At 39.3% G+C, this 21,987-nt stretch overlaps 1 protein-coding gene across 1 annotated transcript in view; it reads left to right on the top strand.

Annotated features, from left to right (window-relative positions):
- Window positions 1-21,987, top strand: part of LAMA1 (laminin subunit alpha 1) — a 167,779-nt gene that overhangs the window by 132,562 nt on the left and 13,230 nt on the right. Inside the window, exons 51-59 of the mRNA XM_060243976.1 lie at window positions 2,523-2,664; window positions 4,271-4,385; window positions 4,580-4,750; window positions 12,892-13,043; window positions 13,544-13,729; window positions 16,362-16,524; window positions 18,184-18,296; window positions 21,283-21,472; window positions 21,768-21,926. Of these exons, the coding sequence (XP_060099959.1) occupies window positions 2,523-2,664; window positions 4,271-4,385; window positions 4,580-4,750; window positions 12,892-13,043; window positions 13,544-13,729; window positions 16,362-16,524; window positions 18,184-18,296; window positions 21,283-21,472; window positions 21,768-21,926 (1,391 nt within the window). The remainder of the gene's footprint in view (window positions 1-2,522; window positions 2,665-4,270; window positions 4,386-4,579; window positions 4,751-12,891; window positions 13,044-13,543; window positions 13,730-16,361; window positions 16,525-18,183; window positions 18,297-21,282; window positions 21,473-21,767; window positions 21,927-21,987) is intronic.

Below are 21,987 nucleotides of genomic sequence, written 5' to 3'. Positions count from 1 at the left end.
GACCCTTTTCTGGAGATGCCAGGGATTGAACCTGGGACCTTCTGCTTCCCAAGCAGATGCTCTACCACTGAGCCACCGTCCCTCCCCTGAGGCTGAGGCTGCGGGAACTGCACTGGCTGCCAATTGTGTACCGGATTCATTACAAGGTGGTTATTACCTTTAAAGCCCTATATGGCCGAGGACCTGCCTACCTTAGGGACTGTCTCTTCCCATATGTTATCCAGGGGTACTGAGATCTGGTTCGCAAAATCTATTGACAATCCCTGGGCTGAAGGAGGCCAAACTGAAAGCTACAAGAGAAAGGGCCTTTTCGATCACAGCTCCCCACTGGTGGAACCAATTACCAGAAGAGGTGCGGGCCTTGCAGAGCCTTACCCCAGTTCCGCAGAGCCTGCAAGACTACCCTCTTTCAGTTGGCTTTTTCTTAATGTGGAACTTACTGTACTGTCATCACGTAAAATTGTAAGATGAGTAACATCGAGACTGTAGCACCAAACTAATTTGCTGGAATTGAATTTAATGGTTTTAATTAGATGGTTTTAATGTAATAATATATGTGAATTGTATTATGTAGTATGTTGTGTAACCAGTGTGCTTTTATTATTGTAATGTTGTATTTTATCTTATGCTATGAGCCTCCCTGAGCCTGCTTTGGCGGGGAGGGCGGGATACAAATTAAATATTATTATTATTGTTATCTCCAGCATCACTTTTCATAAATATAGAATAGCCTTCACATCTGTAAATTCTGAGGGTATGCCAATGGCCATGTTAATAGTCTCTGACACCTGAAAGTCGGTCACCCTGTGCCTCTGTGGAGCATTAGAACTGGAGGACCTGTCCCATTATATCCTATTCTGTCTTCTTATTCAGAGCCCAGATCTAAATTCCTTACAGCTATTTTAGCCATTCTCACTTGTGTCTGTATCTCACTTACCTGGAATCATGGTGTGCATGGGCTGGCATGGTGTGCTAGAGCTGCATTTGAGGCCTAACTCATTGTATTATGTCTTAAGGTTTGGTCTCTTCTATTATATTTCAATTTAATTTTGATTTGTTATAATTATAATATAATATTGGCCATATGCATAAACTTCTCTCACAGTGAAAATTACTTGATAGGCTTATACTTTGACATGGATTGAACTTGAAAGAATCCTTGAGAGGGGGTGAGCCTTTGCACTTATTCGTTATTGCCACCTGGAACCATCCAGCCATTCACAAATTAAAAACATATGTTTTCATACCAAACTCACCTCACTCACAGCTCCTCCAGCTTTAGCCCTTCTGCTGTTTGTTGTATTCACTTACAATACGCTGTCCTTCACTCTTAAAAACCAGGAAGATGTTTGTTCTTATGATGAAAGATAGCTTGAAAATGCATAATTGTCATACAGTTTGCTATGAATGTTTCAATGGGTGCTTTCACACAAGTTGGATAATGCATTTTCAATGCACTTTAGCAATAGTTTGCAGATGGATTTTCCAGTTTAGTGTCAGTCTCACCACAGTGTGAAATGGCAGGGTGTACACTACAAGACACTTTTATTCATGTCTGCTTTGATTGGTTCTAATTATATCAATTCCATTGCCTAAAGCAAAGTTCTTAAGGGGAGGTCATCTTCTACTGCACCCACATAGGCTTGTTTACCTTAACTGAATTTTGAATAGCTCTTTTATCTTCTGCATTAGTCTGAAAGAGTCTAATAGTGCAATCCTAAAAACACTCTCCTGAGAATAAGCCCCATTGAATATGCTACAGTAGGATTCCTAGCAGTCTAAGCCCGCTGATTTCAGTGGACTGAGACAGGGGTAATTGCATAGGATTGCAGTATAAATGTCTAAATCCAAGTACTTTGATTTACTATATGGTTGCATGGACTGTGAATGTCAGATTATGGGACTGTTGCAAAGCAACAGAAGTTTAGTGATTTTCAGCAGAGCTCATTTACATACCAACTAAGGCAATAGAATGGTTTAGTTTAAGGTCCCATTCTGATTCAAGAGTGCAGTCTGGAATTGAAGGTACGTGGCTAGCAGGAGGAAATCAGAGAATATCCGCTGGATCTCATCCAGAAGCTTTTATCTAGCTGTGGTGCCTAAAATCCATGACTCACAATTAAATTGGTTTGTGAAGCATGAATATTAACAAAAGGAATTCTTGATAATAGTTTATGGTTTTTGAACCATTAGGAAATATGCTAAGTGCTTTTAAGACTTCTGTTTGCAAACCACAAAGGCTAAAAAATGTGGGAGGCTTTTTAAAAGACTGTGGAAAGTTGAAATATCCATTACCTGTTGAAGAGGGAAATAGTTTCTGAAATAGCAAGTAGGCCATATGCTACATATTATGGCTTCAGGGAAAAGAGGCTTTGTGAAAGAGGTGGAACAGCTTAATAAAAAAAGATCTAGACTTTCTTTAGCAGTTTAATGAATCACAAAAAAATGTATGTTTTAGTATGTTGACTAACATCAATATCATTCCTATGTACCACTTTTTTTTTTATTTCATTACCCCTCAGGGATCTTGACAGTCATGGATGCTCAAAACCTCAGTTCTAAGGAATCCAAACAAGGAGAGTCTCCTGGTGCAGCCTCTGACCTGAATCGTTCTGATAAGGATCCAATTTACGTTGCCGGGTTGCCACGATCAAGGGCAGTAAAGTATGTTAAAAATAATTTTCTTTTTCACTTGCTTAAAAGTTTGATCTTCCATACATAAGGTGAGTTCAGACACAATGTGAAATGACTATAGTCAGTGAAACCAGGAATGGTCCTGCAGACAATCACTAAACCCTGGCTTGTCTCAATAGTTCCTACTTTCAGCAGTTTCTCCTGCCCCCACCTCCCCAGTAGGCACATGGCTGTTTTGCATCATCCAACCATAGACTTTCTTATTAATGGCCAGAGAAACATGAGAGTGGGCAAGCTTGTCTTGAGAATCTTTAGCCACTCTTAGAATGGCATTTAGACACAGATCCATAACTCCATTCTTTGAAGCCTGGATTTCCCTCAACTTTTTCCTCACAAAAATAAACATGCTGCCAGTTTCAGTGTCCTGCTCTGTACGTAGAGTCTGCCAGAAACACTTTCAAGCATCCCATCAATGTTGCAAGCTTTATAAGATGCTCACAGCAAATAATGGGTGTCCCCGACTACTAATCTGAACACCCTTTTGGTGACCTGTGGAGGGGGAGGAAACAAATATATTGGGAGGGCCAAATGGGAAGAAAAGGTTGCTTGTGTATGGTTTGTAAGTTGTGAATAGCACACAAAACTTCATTGTGAATAGTGGTCGCTGTACAGTTGTGTTTGCTTGCTATTGTGGAGTGCTCATTGTTTTCTGTGATTGGATGTGTATTCTGCAGCCACTGCACAGGAGCTGGTGGTTCAAATTGTGTAACCAGACAGCTGTTTCTTTTCTGACTTAAAGTGATCCTCAGTGCCATCCTAAGAAGAGACACCCTTCTAAATCCATTGTTCAACTTTGTCCCAAAGTACAACTTTTAATATGCTGTGTTTTTATTATGTTTTGTTTTGTAAGCCAGCTCCAACAGTTACTCTGGAGAGACAGCATAGAACAGGGGTGTGGAACTCATGACTTGAGGGCCGAATCTTGCATAAATGAGACCTTGTCGGGATGGGCCATTTGTGCCATAAAATGTAATACCGGGTCGCAGAGATATAAACTTTATAAAGAACTCAGACAAACACAATTAAAGATTTTTTAAAAACTTAAAACATGATTAAAGTATTAGCACTTGTTGGTCTTAAATGTTCTGTTTTTGTATCTCTCCCATGAGATCCAGGGAGCTGGACAAAGAAAACTCTGGCTCTTTCTTTCCTTCCTCAGGAAACCAGGAGGAGGAGCCTCAGCCAATAGAAAGAAGAGAGGCTTGACTCAGTAGCTCTGGCAAAGCAAACTCCCCCTCCCCCTCTTCCTCCTCAAGGGAGGAACCTCAGCCAATGGAGAAAATAAAGGTTTTGCTCTATATCTCCTGTATGATGGAGCAAGTCTGACAAAGCAAGCTGTGATGCAGCCGGAAGCAAGAGAAAAGGAAGCAAAGAACAACCAGTTGCTCAGAGGCCTGATAGCTCTCTGGGGCCTGATTTGGCCCCTGGGCTGCATGTTTGACACCCCTGGACCATAGAAATTTTCTAAATAAAAAGAAATAGTGATGTGAAGAGACTTAGAAGAATGTAATCCTGTTTAGTATGACACTGCCTGTGTTTTTCCCAGTTTATTCTTGTTTACTAATTTCTCTTTTAGGAAAGGAATTACCAATAGAAGATATGTGGGATGTATTAAGAATTTAGAAATATCTCGTTCTACCTTTGACTTACTTCGAAATTCATATGGTGTGAGGAAAGGTTGCATCCTAGAGGTAGGACATTTTAGCAATTTGATTGGATAAATCATTGCTGCTTGTTGCTGAGAAGTTAATCAACAGTGTATAATGACTTTGTGTGATATATTATTAGCCTGTTGATGAATTGTCAGGCCATTGATAGTTGCCTCGCCATTGCCAAGTACATAATGAACTAATTCACTTATTATTTCTCTTCTTTTGCAAAACAGCCTATACGTACTGCTAGCATATTAAGTAGCGGTTACATTGAGTTGCCACCTAAGCCTCTTTCACAAGAATCTCAACTTATGGCCACTTTTATGACCAAGGAAGCCACTGGCATTATCCTTGTGGGGCTTGGTAAAGGTTCAGAAAAGAGAAGACGCAGACAAGCTCTTCTGGTATGTATTTGGCCTTCTTGTATGTTAAAACAGCTTTATTTAGTAACATATGGTAACAAGTTATATTTCTTACATCATTAATAACTTCTTTTATCTATCCCATATATTACTTTCTACCCACCTCATCCCCCTTTACTTGACCCCCGCCGGTGTTATATACTTAAAATCTTAATATTTAAAGGTACCCTTAACTAATAAAAACAAAAATTAATATTCTCCTTTTTTCTAAGACTTAATCATTATCAAAAATTGTCCAATGTCCTTTTACTTTCTACTTTTTTTCTACATATCTTCTGAACTTTTTCCACTCCATCTTAAAAACTTCTAAATCATAGTCTCTTAGAATTCTTTTTAATTTGTCCATTTCACTCCACATCATAACTTTTACAATCCAGTCCCATTTTTCTGGTATTTTTTCTTGCTTCCACAACTGCGCATATAATGTCCTAGCAGATGAAAGCAAGTACCAAATTATAGTTCTATCTTCTTTTGGAAATTTTTCCATTGTAATCCCAACAGAAAAGTCTCTGCAGCTTTCTTAAATTCATATCCCAAGATCTTAGAAATTTCTTGTTGAATCATCTGCCAATACTTTTTTGCTCTTTCACAAGTCCACCACATATGGTAGAAAAACCTTCATGCTTTTTACATTTCCAGCATCTATCTGGCATCTTGTTGTTCATCTTTGCCAATTTTTTAGTAGTCATATACCATCTATACATAATTTTTAAACAGTTCTCTTTAATACTATGACATGTCGAAAGCTTCATAGAATTCTTCCACAAATATTCCCAAGTTTCCATCTGTATTTCTTTATTTACATTAATTGCCCATTTAATCATTTGAGATTTCACTACTTCATCCTCCGTAGACCATTTAAAAAGTAATTTATGTATTTTTGAAATTAATTTTTCATTGTCCCCAAGCAGAACTTTTTCCAATTCTGTTTGTTCTTTTCTTATTCCTTCGGTTTTGATATCACCAAACTCTTTATTTGTTGCATTTGAAACCAATCATATTTATTGTTCAGCTCTTCAGCAGTTTTCAATTCTATTTTGCCACTTTGTACTTTTAATAATTGATTATATGACAACCACTTTTCTTCACCTATCTCATTCGTTATTTTTATTACTTCAGCTTGCACTATCCATAGCGGTCCTCTGTCATCCCCATATTTCTTGTATTTCATCCATGTATTTAACAAATTATTTCTTATATAATGGTGAGAGAAAAAAACGTCCATCTTCTTTTTTCCATAATACAAATATGCGTGCCAGCCAAATTTATTTCCGTGACCTTCCAATGCTAAGAGTTTTTTATTTAACAGCATTATCCATTCCTTTATCCACACTAAACAAACTGCTTCTTGATATAATTTTAAATTTGGTAATTGAAATCCACCTCTCTTTTGCAACTGTCAAAATTTTAATTTTGATCCTTGGTTTCTTCCCAGCCCATACAAATTCTGAAATTTTTCTTCACCATTTATCAAATTGTTTATTATCTTTCACAATAGGAATAGTTTGAAACAAATACATTATTCTTGATAGAATATTCATTTTAATTGCAGCTATTCTACCCAGCAATGACAAATTAAGTTTATTCCATTTTGACATATCTTCATCCATTTTACGCCATAACTTCTCATAGTTATTTTTGAACAAATCAATATTCTTCATTGTTATCTCCACACCCAAATATTTTACCTTGGAGGTAACTTCACAGCCCGTCAGTCTCTGCAAGGCCTGTTGCTTGTTTGTTTGCATATTTTTACATAAAAATTTTGATTTTTCTTTGTTAATAAAAATTCCCGCAAACTTCCTATATTCTTGTATTTTAGCAAACAACAAAGGTGTAACTTGTATGGGATTTTCATTTATAAACATATCATCTGCAAATGCTCTGTATTTGTAAATAAATCCTTTTATTTTTAGTCCTATTTCTTTATCTTCTTGAATCTGCATCAATAATATTTCAAGAGTCATTATAAACAACAATGGGGAAAGTGGACAACCTTGTCTTGTTCCTTTGCTAATTATATATCCTCAGTAAGATCTGCGTTTATGCATAGCCTTGCACGTTGTTCAGTATATATTGCTTTTATCATTCTTATAAAGCTTTCTCCCAACTCCATTTTCTCCATTACTGCAAACATAAAGTCCCAGTTTAAATTGTAAAAAGCTTTCTCTGCATCCGCAAAGAATAATGCTACTTTCTTTTCTGGATGTCTTTCATAATATTCTACAGTATTTACAACAGTTCTAATATTGTCTCTTATTTGCCTTTTGGGGAGAAACCCCGCTTGATCTTCCTTTATAAAATTTATCAAATGTTGTTTAAGCCATTCTGCCAAGATTCTTGTATATATTTTATAGTCATTATTTAACAATGAAACTGGTCTGTAATTTTTTACATTTGTGACATCTCTATCTTCCTTTGGAATCAACGAAATAACAGCTTCCTTCCATGTATTTGGTATTTTCCCTTTTATTCTTATCATGTTCATCAACTTCTGCAGTTTCGGTATTAACTCTTAAAGGTTTTAAAGTATTTAGCTGTATATCCAACTCTTCTTTAAAGGATTTAAAGTATTTAGCTGTATATCCATCTGGCCCAGGTGCCTTTCTATTTTTCATTGCATTAATTGCTGCTTCAATTTCTATTTTTTCAATTGGATCATTCAAAACTTTTTGCATATTTTCTGTTAAGGGTTCTATTTTTATCTTTTGTAAACACTCATCCATCTTTTCCTTCTTTATTTTAACACCTTTAAACAACTTGGCATAATATTTTAAAAATTCTCTTTTTATTCCCTCTTGGCTAACCACTTCTCTTTCATCTACCACAATTTTATTAATAATTTTATTTTCTCTCTTTTTCTTCAGTTGCCAAGCCAAATATTTTCCAGGTTTATTTGCACCCTCAAAAGATTTCTGCTGCAATCTTTTCAAATTCCATTCCAATTCTTTATTTAACAAATGTCTCATTTGCGTTTGTAGTATTGTAATTTCCCTTGTAATTTTTCTTTTTCCCTGGCCTTTTTTTCAACTGCCCTTCTTTCTTCTTTATTTCATTTTGAATGTCCAACATGTTTTTCTTTTTCCCTTTTATCTTTGTTATTCATTGTAATCAATATTCCTCTCATTACTGCTTTATAAGCATCCCAGACCGTCTGAAATTCTATATCCTCTTTGTCTTTTATTTGGAAGAAAGCTTTAGTTTCATTTTCTAGATATGTCACTAGATATTCTGTAGTAAATCTTCATTCAATCTCCATCTTCTCATCTTCTTAGACAATTTTATAATCCACATTATTGGGTTATGATCAGCCCCAATTTTAGGTAGAATCTCTATTTTCTTTGTTATAAGGCCTAAGTCTTTAGTACCCCACAACACGTCAATTCTGGAAAAACTTTTATGTCTTGCTGAAGAAAAGGTATAGTCCCGCACTTCAGGGTTAAATTTCCTCCATATATCCTCCAAATTTTCTTGTTTAACCAATTCAAAAAAAGACTTTGGCAATTTTCCTTCTTTATTGTTATTTTTTTTCCCCAGACCTATCCAGTGTATTCTTAATTGTTCCATTAAAGTCCCCCATTATCAAAACTTGGTCATAAGTCAGTTCATCAAATTGTTGTGTAATGTCTTTTTGAAAAGCAGCCTTTGCACCATTTGGTGCATACAGTCCCAATAACAACATTTTTTTTTGCATTTAATATTATTTCTACTGCTACAAATCTTCTATCTTTATCTTTAAATACTAATTTCGGCTCCAATTCTTGTTTAATATAAAAAATCACTCCCCTTTTCTTCTGTTCAGCCAATGAATAAAATTCTAATCCCAATTGTTTATTCCATAAAAATTTGTAATCCTTTTGTTTAATATGCACTTCTTGTAAACAAACTATATTACATTAGAGTTTGTAGAATCTTTCGGGATCAAGTGCCGTGTTCTATTGGAGAAAGTTTTCCTTCCAGACGTTTCGTTCTCAGCTGCGGAGAACATCCTCAGTGGCGTTGCAGCCGGAGCAGGCGCTCAGACCTTCTTGGCTGCTGTGCATTGAGTGGGGGAGCCACAGCAGCAGTGGGGGAGCACAGCAGCCAAGAAGGTCTGAGCGCCTGCTCCGGCTGCAACGCCACTGAGGATGTTCTCCACAGCTGAGAACGAAACGTCTGGAAGGAAAACTTTCTCCAGTAGAACACGGCACTTGATCCCGAAAGATTCTACAAACTCTAATGATGTTACCAGCCGTGAAAACCTGAAATCGTTGATAACTATATTACAATTTTGCTTTTTAATCCAATGAAAGGTTGCCCTTCTTTTTTGTGGTGAATTTAGTCCATTTACATTCCAAGGCAATAATTTGTAATCCATCATGGTGCAAATTCTTTATGTTCTTCATGCGCAGTTCCTGTGCATTTGTAATTGTGTTTCTTTTCACCTGAAGTTCAAAACTCAAACCTTCTGGTATTATCCATCTATGCCTCATTTCATTTTCCCATAATTTTTCTGTCAGTTTTTTATATGTTCTTCTATCATTTATCACTTGTCTTGGCAACTCCTTCATAATTCTTACTCTGCTGCCTCCCACTATCAATGTCTTTTCAAAGTTTTTGTTCATGATCTTCCCCAACATTTCTTTTGTCATATATCTTATAGCAACATCTCTTGGTAAGTTATTTTTCTTGGCATGGAGTTAGTTCACTCTGTACATATAATCATACATATTCTTAGTCTCTTCAGGATCTTCCTCCAAAAATTCTGCAATTACTTTTATTATATATTCTTTCAAATCACCTTCTTCCTTCTCAGGTACTCCTCTCAGACGTATCTGAGTCTCCATCAATTTGCAGTCATGGATTGCCATTTTTTCTTGTATCTTCAACAAGGTGGATTCATGTACTTTCATTCCCCCTTCTACCTCCTGCACTTTCTTAGATGCTTCTTTCGTCTCGTTTCTGAGATCTTCAATATTTTTTTTAATCTCTTCTATAATTTCTTTTTTAGATGCAGTTATCATCTCTTTCATGCCTCTCATCATTCTGGCCTCCATTGTCTCTAGTTGGTCTTGCATTTTCTCCAATGAAGTAGCCCTTGCACGGGTTTGCTTGTGTTCTGACATTTAAAAACACCGAAAATTTTGATCTCACCAATTTCAAATTTGACTATCAAGTTCAAAAGATTAGAGCTTGCTCTTTACAACAAGCCTAATTTCGCTATCCTCAGAGCTTCCCAGACCGAGATATTAATTTTAAAGTTTTTAAATCTTTCAAAATGGCGGTTGCGACTTTTTGCATCTCTTTAAAAAAAATTTTCCTTTTTCTTTCAAAGGCTTCTAAAGTCCATTATAAACAAAATGTCCAATAATATTTATCTTCTTATCATCACCTCAATTATTTCCAACAATTTTTAATGTCCCGAACACTTTAAATATATTATTTTATTTATTTATTTATTTATTACTTTACATTTATATTCCGCCCTCTCCGCAAGCGGACTCAGGGCGGCTTACAATATCATAAAAACAATCAATTCCATAAAACATATAAAACCATAATATACTTATCAGTTTAAAACTATTTGCGCTGTCTCAATCCAGTCTGGCGGTATTGGGTTCTGACTATGATCGCCAGCTTCTGTAGGATGTCCGGTGGCAGCCCATTTTCAATCAACCAGAAAAGCCTGTCTAAACAGTTCGGTCTTACAGGCCCTGCGGAACGCCGACAAATCCCGCAGGGCCCTTATAGCTTCTGGTAGGGTGTTCCAAAGTTCTGGTGCTGCCACTGAAGAAGCCCTAGATCTTGTTGCGCATAGCCTGGCTTCTTTTGGGCCAGGGGCAGACAGCAGATTTTTTGTCCCTGATCGCAGTGCTCTCTGGGGGATATATGGGGAAAGGCGGTCCCGTAGATAGGCAGGTCCCTGACCATAAAGGGCTTTAAAGGTTAGTACCAACACCTTGAAGCGAACTCGGAACACAACAGGCAACCAGTGCAGCTCTCTCAGCACTGGCTGAATGTGCTCCCGTCGTGGTAGCCCCATTAACAGCCGTGCCTCAGCGTTCTGCACTAGTTGTAGTCTCCGGGTTAGCGTCAGGGGTAGCCCCATGTAGAGAGCATTACAGTGATCTATTCTTGAGGTGACCGTAGCATGGATTACCGTCGCTAGGTCGCTGCGCTCCAGGTAAGGGGCCAGCTGCCGTGCTTGCCGAAGATGGAAAAAGGCAGATCTAACAGTGGCTGCCACCTGAGCCTCCATTGTAAGGGAGGACTCAAGGAGCACGCCTAAGCTCTTGACCTTGGGGACCGGTATCAGTGGCACCCCGTCAAGAGCCGGCAGCTGGATCTCTCTCCCCGGACCGCCACCTCCCGCTCTATGACCTTACCCAGGAAGGGAAGGTTTGACACCGGCCGATAGTTCGCCAATGTGGCCGGGTCTGCTGATGGTTTTTTTAAGAGGGGACGGACCACTGCCTCTTTAAGAGGTGTGAGAAAGATCCCTTCAATCAGGGACCTATTGATGATGTCCTGTAGTGGTTCACGTAGCCACGTTTGGCTAGCCTTTATAAGCCAAGACGGGCACGGATCTAACCTACAGGTTTAATTTCAACCTCCTTGCAATGGCCACCGATGTTTCTCTATGGTATTATAATCCTAGAGTAGGCTTTTCATTTGCTACTTCCTGCTTTACTTGCCACCAAATCTCGTTTTCACTGGTAGAGAGATCTCACAATACTTGACGTACTTCCTGTGTTGATTGTATATGCTGCAGGTCTGTAATGATGGTGCTCTTTTTTCAAAACCGCAAGTAGACAAAACAATAAATTCCTTCCCACTTTTTAGCACTGTCCTTTAAATTTACAAAGTTCAAATTTCACCTCTTCCTCCCTTCTTCTTCCAAGCTTTCTAGATTTCCAATTCCCACCTTCTGAGTTTATTCTGTTTAACTGTAAATAGTCCCGGAATGAAAGATAGTCATCTGTACCTTTTCTGCCAATTATCCAGATCCACACCGGTCTTGTGTAGCTTTAGATGTTTAGTAATGTCCAAGAAGGTTAGGATTCTGTCGAGCTTATGTCAAATAAATGACTCTGAGAACTTCTGATGATGAAAATGCAACTCTTCCCAGAGACCCCTCAAAGGAGCCCCCCCCCCGGGACTCCCTTTTAGCCAAGGTAAATCTCCTCAAAGTTTTCTGTGCATATCTTGGACTAATCTCTAACTGAGAATAGTAGGCAGTAGGCATTAATTTGCCTTCTGCTACGCCAAACAGAAGTTCCAGCCTGCTCCCATTATGGGAAGCAGCTCAGCTCGGCATTTTCCTCCCCCCGGAAGTCTCTGTATTTGGCCATTCTTGTTTGGTTTGGATCTAGACTAGACATTCTGGTATGTACAAGGATTTCCACCCATGGAGACTGACTTCTCAGTCTTCCCCCTCTCACAGCAGCCTCACATGCCCCCTGAAATCCTGTTCTTGGGGGAGAGAGGAGTTCAAGGAACAGGTTTTCAGGTTGGATTTTGGACTGCTGCCCATTCCATGAAAAGACTGATGATTCTATTTTGAAAACTTGGTTTTTCTTCTAGATCAGACTAACATGTATTTGTCCTCTCATATTTCTGGCATAGTTAATCTATTTGGACTATTTGGGAAGATTTTAAAAAAATCAATGTACCTAGAGTGAATGCTCCATTCCATTCCATCAAATTTGTGCTTTTGACATAGAGCAATACATTTTTGGCCCACTTAATCCAGATGCTATGAAAGGCTTTCTGAATTTAAACATTTCTGTCTTGAAGTGGTTGAGCTAGTTTGTCTTTTAAGCTGTTTTAATTTATTTCATGTCTTCATTTCTGTGTTGTTGGGGTATCCTCAGTGACCAGTGTACCTTGTGGAGTGCGACTTTCCCACTTTTCCTTCCTGCTCAAACCTCTGCATTTCCTGAAATCTCTGGACCATCAGGAGTAGCATAGCAAGCAAAGGGGAGGGGTGTAACAGAGGAAAGAAGGAATCAATGGACACGAATGCCCCTTCTACCTAAGACTTAATTACTCTTTGCAGCATCATAGTTGGATACATACTTTTGTGATCATGTACAGGTAAAGAGAAAGAGAAAACACTGACATGACTATTAACTTGTTGTTAGCCCTTCTTCTCCATCATGTTGTCTGATGGTCACCTGGCAGTGCACATTAATCCTGGGGACCGAGGAAGTACGCGAAAGGTCATAGTCCAGTCTACTAATGGAAATTACAGTGATGGGCAAGAACATTCTGTCATCCTGACTCGGAATAAAAGGTACAAGCTGAAGCACTTGTTTTAATTACAGAGTGTTGCTATCAGTTTAGCATATTCCCTGCAGAACTGACTTTGCTTAGCTCATTTCAGTGCAATAATCACAGTTGTGTTTTTCTGTTGTTCATGTAGGAGTCCTGATTTATATGGTAATTGTGTACAGCACATCAGCTACCGATTAAGTTGCACATGAAAGCTCTCTTAAAATCTCTAGACACTTTGGGTCACTAGAGGAAATCACACCAAACATTGATAGAAAAAGTAAACACAATTAGCTGTTTTTAATATTTATTAGGCTGAAAAAGACATGCCACATTTATGTTATTTGACTGTAAGATTAAAACTAGAATATAATTATAAATATATTCCAGAAAACCTCAGTTATTTTTCAGTGGCTTCATGTAAATTATAAAATCACTGAATCTTTGTAGTTTCTAGCAGTTATTGTCCTTACAGCTGATAGTTTCGTCTTTAATAGCTTTGCATTTCCTCCCCTCTTCCAGAATAATAACAGTTCAAGTGGATGAAAACAGCCCTGCAGAAATCAGACTTGGACCACTGGCAGAGACTAGTCCAATGAATATATCTAACTTTTACATTGGTGGGATTCCTGCTGGAGAAAGCATTTTAGGGGTCAAGATGACTGGCTCTTTCCATGGTTGTATAACCAACTTGATATTTAATATGGCGTAAGTTAAATGTGTTCTTAAGTTTTAAATGGTGTAGTTTATATAAAGTTGGAATACAGTTTTGGAGGTCCAGTTTCAAATCCCTGTTTTGCTGTGAATCTCAGAGTGGCTCACAATCTCCTTTACCTTCCTTCCCCACAACAGACACTCTGTGAGATGGGTGGGGCTGAGAGGACTCTCACAGCAGCTGCCCTTTCAAGGACAACCTCTCCTCATATGTTCCGCCACAATAGCTTTATTCAAACTTCCAAGCGTAATGTACTTCTTGGGTTATTGTGAGGATAAACAGTCACAATACATCTCATGTTGGTTCTTGCTGTTTTCCTGCTGCCTTCAATTTTTCCTAGCATTATTGACTTTTGTATTCCTACATTGTGCCCAAAGTATGTACTTTAAGCTTCTAGGGAGAGTTGAGGCTTGATTTGATCTAGGACATACTTATTTGTCCTTTTGGCAATCCATGGTATTCATAAGAGCAGGGCTTTTTTTTGTAGCAGGAATGCCTTTGCATATTAGGCCACACATCCTTGATGTTGCCAGTCCTCCTGGAGCTTATAGTAGACCTTGTATTAAGAGCCCTGTAAGCTCTTGGAGGATTGGCTACATCAGGGGTGTGTGGCCTAATATGCAAAGGAGTTCTTTCTACAAAAAAAGCCCTGCATAAGAGTACATTACAATAGCCTAATCTCAGTATTATGGTTGCACAGATCCAGGTGGCTAGATTGGCTGAATTAAGGTGAGGAGTCATCTTCCAGACTAGACAAAGTTGGAAGAAAGCTTTGTTTTGGTTTTGGTTTTTTGCAGCTGCATTAACTTGTTTCATCTGAAATACAATGTTCTTCTCAACTAGCCATGCTTTTCTTTCAGGAGACACAGTTCTGCTTCAGTCATTATTGGCATTGCAACAGGTTGGCACACTAATTTTCAGTGAAAAATATATAGAACTTTCCCCACAGAGATGCAAGTGATGAAACAATGCAGTCTGTATCCATGTAGAATAATGGCTAACACCAGCTTTAATTTTAAAACTTTATGTTCTGAACGTGGCAGCCCCGTTGCTGCCAGGGAGCATGAGGGTTGAGAGGGAACAGGGCACCGGGCTGAGGATAAGGGGAATGTGCCCTCAGAAGGGACCTTTTCTTCAGTTGGTGAGCGGAAATCCTTTCTCGCCAAGGAACCATCCCTGGGCAGGGAGAGGGGGGGGGGTCTTGGTAGTTGGTGATTCGATCCTTAGGCAAGTAGACAGCTGGGTGGCAAAACCGCGTACTGACAGTATGGTGACTTGCCTGCCTGGTGCGAAGGTAGCGGACATTACGCATGTAGTAGATGGACAGTGCTGGGGAGGAGCCAGTGGTCGTGGTGCATGTTGGCACCAATGATGTGGGGAAATGCAGTCGTGAGATCCTGGAGGAAACATTTAGGTTGCTAGGCGGGAGACTTAAGGCCAGGACCTCCAAGGTAGCCTTCTCAGAAGTGCTACCTGTTCCACGTGCAGGGCTGGAGAGACAGGCATGAATTAGGAGTCTCAATGTGTGGATGAGACGATGGTGTAAGGAGGAAGGGTTTACAAGATTATGCATGGGATGGAGAAGGTAGAGAAAGAAGTACTTTTCTCCCTTTCTCACAATACAAGAACTCGTGGGCATTCAATGAAATTGCTGAGCAATTGTGTTAGAACGGATAAAAGGAGGTACTTCTTCACCCGAAGGGTGATTAACGTGTGGAATTCACTGCCACAGGAGGTGGCGGCGGCTACAAGCATAGCCAGCTTCAAGAGGGGGTTAGATAAAAATATGGAGCAGAGGCCCATCAGTGGGTATTAGCCACAGTGTGTGTATATATATGTGTGTGTGTGTGTGTGTATATATATATATATATGAAAACCAGATGCTGGACAAACATCCTTCTTAAAATAGCCCCTCTCCCTTATCTAGTTCCATGTATACAATTCAATCTGTCCATACAAACTTTTCTTGTTCTTAATCCTTAGTTTCTTTTAAACCTTTTCTTTGCCAGGTAATCTTGCATGAAAGGGTGGCTGCCTGCAGGACCTCACTTGCTTTAACAGTTGCTTCTTGGTGGAGACGTGTGTCAGTAGGTGCTATGTCACCAAGCAGGCCAATCAGTGCTGAGTTATGCATTTCTCCTAGATGCCTCGTGAGCATCCATAGACAGCTGACTGCTGCAGACAAATTTATTTATTTATTTGAAACATTTATTAAATCTTAACACTTTATAAGAACTCATGGCAGTTTACAATGTTAATAATAATAAAATACATAATTGACAATGTAAATAATAATAAAATAATTGTTATTATTTACAATGTAAATAGTAAAAAAAAATATTAAAACTGCTAGTTAAAATCAATAATTTCAAATTGCTGGTAAGCAGGAGACGAATCACATGCCATCACAAATAAAGTCTTTCGCTCAAGATTTCTAGCTGTTTCATGATTTATATAATGTGCAGAGTGGTAAAAACCAGAGTGAGGATTGTTCAGATTTTGGTACATAAGATTTTGGTGGGTGCGCAGAAGTTCTTGAAAAATTACCCCAGATTTTATAATACACAAGAAAGCACCCATCCACAGTATTTCATTTCACTAAGTTCTTCTCTCTTTAAATCCCAGACTTCTGGATTTCACCACTGCAGTAAGGTATGAAGGTGTTGATATGGACAGCTGCTTCCTTTTGGAGAAACCTAAATCCACCATACAGCCAGAAGATACTGAGATTCTGTCTGAAATGCAGATGCAATCAATTTTTGTAAGGCCGCTTAACAACATCAAGGAAGTATGTTGTACAACTCTAGCCCAATCCCCATTGGGTTTTAAATAACATGTAGGGGAAAGTGGGAAGGACCAACTTCAGGTTTAGGTGACTAAACAGGGCAATATATTTCCTTTCTGTACTTTGGCAGAAATAGATCTAGAGGAATCTGGCGAGTAGTTCTAAAATGTTTCTGAATGAAGCCTTGTAACATTAATTGTATGCTGTTTTGCTTTATGCCGTGGAGGGCACATAATAAAATCTAGCTTTGTAGGAAACTACACATAAGAGGCGTTGCAATGTGAAGCCGTCTCCCAGTTGTCACTTCTATGCCCACCAGTGTCTGTGTCCTCTACCTCTGTTCAACTATAACTGTGTCCACTTATAGGCCATCTTGTCATATTCCTTATTGACTTGGAAAGTTATTCATTTATTTCTTACTCACTTATTCTTCTCTTTCCTGGAACTGTGCAGTCTGGTATTTTTCTAATGGTTCTAACACTACAAGGTGAATCTGTGCAAATGTATTCCTGGACCTTGCAGTACTTTTTAATGCAGCATGCTGGAAAAATGAACAATGGGTTCTTTATCCAATACGTAATAGTTACCAGTTGCTGGGGGAGTAGAGGACATTGGTTTAAGACAAAGTGTATTTTTCTCACTTGAGGGTATGTCCAGATTGTTATTTGTGCTTTGGCACCCTGGTGTTTGAATTCCCTTCTTGCTGCAAAGTTCCCATCCTCTAGAGTTCCCATCACCAAAGTTTCCCCACAGTTGCATTGTGTTTGTGTGTTTAGTATATCTAACATTATTCTTGGAGATTTTTGCCCCATGCAAGGTACCCTATCATCACAGCTGGTTGTTCCCTGGCTGTGATTTATGTAGTGGGTATCCGAAGCTACACAGTGACTGTGAGACATGGTAGGAGATAGCAGAGAGTCCAGCTGTTTTTTCCCCACATCCATTGAGTTCTGTGGGAATTTTATGGGTATTCCAGTGTTTTCTACAGAGATACATTGTGGGCTGAAGAATGTGGGTTTAGGAAATTGCCTGTAAATCCCCAACCCCTCCTCCCCCAGCACAATCCTCGTACGACCCATTACTAGCAGAGGCTTACACTGGTGTGGAGTTGGTGCACTGTTGCATTGGCATACCTTCAGGCAATCTGGCATATGTTCAAGATATACTAGTATAGGACTTGGTGTACTAAGCAGTTTACCAACTTTATTTAGGACTATATGGTTAATATTTATTGTTCCTTGGAAGAGAGCATATGGGATTTGCATTCAGCCCACTGTGAGCATACATTCAAGAAGAAGGGGTAATAGTTGCTACATTTGTGCAGTTTTTGTGGCAAAGAAATATGGTTATTGTATAACAGAAGCATCTCTTCATTTGGATGCATAAGCAAACATAACTTGTTTGTATTATTGGTGCTGTAATAGCAGCCAGAAACTCCACGGATCTACATCTTGAAGATGAATATCTGTAGTATTTGGAAGAGAGGCATGCAGTACTTGTTAATAAATTAGTTTACATTATATCTGTCTGAATTATGATGATAGAGCTTGTGTTTGATATTCTTGTGATCTGCATAATGAGCCCTCAGCAAGTGGTCAAAACTCTGCAACAAAATATTGTGGTATACCTGGTGGACTATTATGCCATTTCTTTCATTAACAGAAACAGTGTGCAGAAGATGATTTGCTGAAACAAATATCTGGGGCTCATCAATTTGGTCTTGCCAGAAGCAGTCACTTGGTGCTCCTTTTCAATCAGACTACAGTAAGAAAGAAGTAGGTATTTCAGCGTCACTGATTATCATAATAAAATTACATAGTACTTCAAATTTGAAAAATTTCTGTGCAATGTTGTTTGCCTTCAAGATGACAGATGATGTTATTGCATTTTTACTTTTGAAGTGGACATGCAGCTTAGGGCACCATCATATGCAACTTCAGCATTTTCAAATGCGATTTGTTTGTGGAGAAGTTCAGCACACATTTATGTCTCTCTAGAGCTAAGCTTAAAGTGCTTAGCTAGATGTGTGTGGGGGGGTTGTTCTGATGGGGTGGAAACCTTTTAGTTTATCATCAGTTTTGCCAGTGTTCCTGAACACTTTGATTAATAATTCATCCACACTGGGGTAGATGTTACCTGAGATGTTTCCTTGGGTTTAAATGAACACCCAAGGACTGCTCATGTTTTGAGGGACCATTCTGCAGTCTATGAATGTAATCTGAAAGGTCGTGGCAAGGGAGCCGTAAGCATGTGTTTGTTTCATATTATTTATGCAAAGAAAAGCTCCAAGGCTGAAAATCAAAACAGTAATGGAAACATAGATTCATTCCACCCACCATTGGGCTGTCTTGCCCTCAAGCTAGAAAATCTCTGTGTGTAAATTCAGATGACAGATGTTATTGCATTTTTATATTTGCGGTTGACATGCAACGTAGGGCACCATCATATGCAACTTCAGCATGATTGTTTGTGGAAGAGTTCAGCACACATTTATGTCTCTACATCGATGTAGGAGTACAGGGGTTGCCTTACAGTGGTTCTCCTCCTTTCTCCATGGTTGGGGACAGAGGGTGGTGCTTGATGACCAGGTCTCTTCGTGACACTCACTTGAATGTGGTGTGCCGCAGGGGGCAATTCTCTCACCAGTGATTTTTAACATCTACATTCACCCCCTCACCCAATTAGCCCAAGGGATTGGGCTGGGTTGTCACCAGTATGCAGATGATACCCAGCTCTATCTGTTGATGGATGTTTGTCCAGACTCGGCTCTGGATCATTTGGCTGAGGCATTAGAGACCATGGCTGGATGGTTGCAGCAGAGTCATCTGAAGTTTAATCCAACAAAGTTGCAGGACCTGTAACTGAGCCAGGGTGGAGTAGCACAGGGTATCAGGCTACCAGCCCTGCATGGTGCACTTATTGCGCTGACCCAGAAGGTGAAGAGCCTGGGAGTTATCCTGGATGCCTCACTTTCTAGAGGCCCAGGTCACCACAGTTGCCAAGTCCACCTTTTATCATCTTCAGAAGATTAGGGAGCTGGCACCCTACGTCTCCCCTTCAATGGTCATTTCCAGATTGGATTACTATATCTCACTCTTCACGGACTTGCCCTTGAGGCTGATCCAGAAGCTTCAGTTGGTGCAAAATGCAGCAGCATGCCTGTTGATGGCATTGCCTATATGGGCATGTATTCGACCAGCAGTACATCATTTGCACTGGCTACCAGTTGAGTACTAGATTTGCTTCAAGGTTTTGGTTCTGACCTTTAAAGCCCTGCGTGACCTGGGACTAACATATCTGAGGGGTCATTGTATGTGCCCCGAAGGGCTTTACGCACAGAGAACCAACATCTGCTGGTTGTCCCCAGCGCTGAGAATGTCAGTTTGGCCTCAACTAGGGCCACGGCTTTTTCGGCCCTGGTCTGGTGGTACATGTTTTCATTGGAGGTTAGAGCCCTGCCAGATCTGTTACCATTTTGCAGGGCTTGTAAGATGGAGCTGTTCCACCAGGCAGCAGATGTCCAAACTAAATCAACTTGGCTTTCCTTGCCGTAGCACTCTGCCATGTCCAGAGTATACTGGAGTGTGCTGAAGAGTCTATCTGATGGCCTAGTCATGATATATTACTTGATTCATCAGTCAGCTGTAAATTTTGTAAATTATTTTTGTCTCTTGTTTATAACTATGAGGTATATATACATTTATGTATATATAGTTATATATATTCCATGACTGCTGTATCTCCTTCCCTCAGTCTCCTTTCCTTAGACTTTTCTTCTGCTATTTTCCCTTACAGTTACTGTACCTTCTTGTACATCCCTGCCCTCATATGGCTACTCTATCCCTTTAGCCTCTACTTATCCCTTTCTTGTTTCCATGGGCCTTTATAGATAGGAAGTTCTCTCTCTTTCAGGACATAACATGACATATGTTATAGTGGCAACACTACATGTAAGAATAATTGTTCACTCCTTCAATGACATTGAAGGGCCACTTACAGTACAGGGGTGGGAGGTGGGGCAGAGATGGAAGCCAAACCATCTCTCTACCTGTTCATGTTCCCTGAACTGTTTTTGACCCTACAATTTTGGTTCTGTTGAGATTGCAGGACCAGTTGTGAACAGTAGCAGTGGGTGCAGGAAGAAGGTTCTACATGTGACTCCTGACCACCTATGCTGCTTTTTATATATCACTTACCTCTTGTTTTATATTAATTATGAATTAGATTGTATCTCTGTATTGTCTAATTTGTTAAAGTTTTCTTGTGATTTGTTTCCTTCTACATGTGACTAACTGTTGCTATCATAATTGCAATGTTTTGTAATGTTCTCTGACATTATATCGGTCCAACCAAAAACTGATGGAATGTAAGGAGGGGACTTGAACACAAATGACTGCCAGTTTTCAGCCAGTATTAGAGTTTTCCAAACCTGATTTTTGGTTTCTAAAATGCAACTACTTAGTTTCTCTTGTTCAAACAGTATGTGAAATGTTTTAACATGGCAAGTATTTTTAGATTTAGTTATTCTAACAGTGCTATTTATGATTTACGTTTTATCTTCTTTGAAACTGATTGTAATGGCCTTTGGCTGTGTGCAGTAAATGTCATCATATATCATACTACAATCAGTATGTGCAATGGTGTTCCATTTTATTTGTTGTTGTATGTTCATTACACTTTCCTGGAAATGTCAAGTAGCTTAGATGGGGCTTTGAGGGGTCTCCTTCCCAAGCTCTGATTAGACCTGTATTTTATTTTTAGGTTTTCTGTGCAGATAAACCTTAGGACCTTTGCTTCTAGTGGCCTGATATACTATATGACGCACCCCAAGCAGGTTGATTTTGCAGCTCTTCAGTTACACGGAGGCAAGCTTTATTTCTCATTTGATCTTGGGAAAGGAAGGGCAGTAGCCTTTCATAGTGCAATCATCAGCGACGGAAAGTGGCATATGGTGAGTGCTCCAAGTACTTTTTCACCAGTCCAATTTATTGTATAATGACAATGCAGTCCAGCAGTCGCACCCATCTAAGCATATTAACTTCAGCTGACTTAGAAGAATGTAACTGCTTAGGATGCACTTTCAAGCTCATTCAAGGTAAATTTTCAACAACAAAAATGTAATAGTAGCTCACACATTCTTATTCATGGGAAGTATGAAGAAATTATCCAGTGGTCATATAAATCTAAAACAATATAAAGGATTGTTTTAATGTGGTGACTTACAAATACTGTAACTTATCTTTCAGGTGAAGACAGAATATGCTAAAAGGAGAGGTGTAATCATAGTGGATGGAAAGGAATCGGAAGCTGTAAATGTTCCAGGAGATGGTATCACACTGGATGTGGATGGGAAGCTGTATCTAGGGGGCCTGCCCTTAGATTACAGAGCCAAGAATATTGGAAATGTAAAAAAAAAAAATCTTTTCATCTTAAGGGACCTTATGTGCTGTTTTTTCATGCAGATCA

Source organism: Heteronotia binoei, chromosome 7, assembly GCF_032191835.1.
Source record: "Heteronotia binoei isolate CCM8104 ecotype False Entrance Well chromosome 7, APGP_CSIRO_Hbin_v1, whole genome shotgun sequence".
Taxonomy (NCBI): domain Eukaryota; kingdom Metazoa; phylum Chordata; class Lepidosauria; order Squamata; family Gekkonidae; genus Heteronotia; species Heteronotia binoei.
The sequence above is the reverse complement of the archived record's forward strand: the minus strand, read 5'-3'. Positions and strand labels throughout refer to the sequence as shown.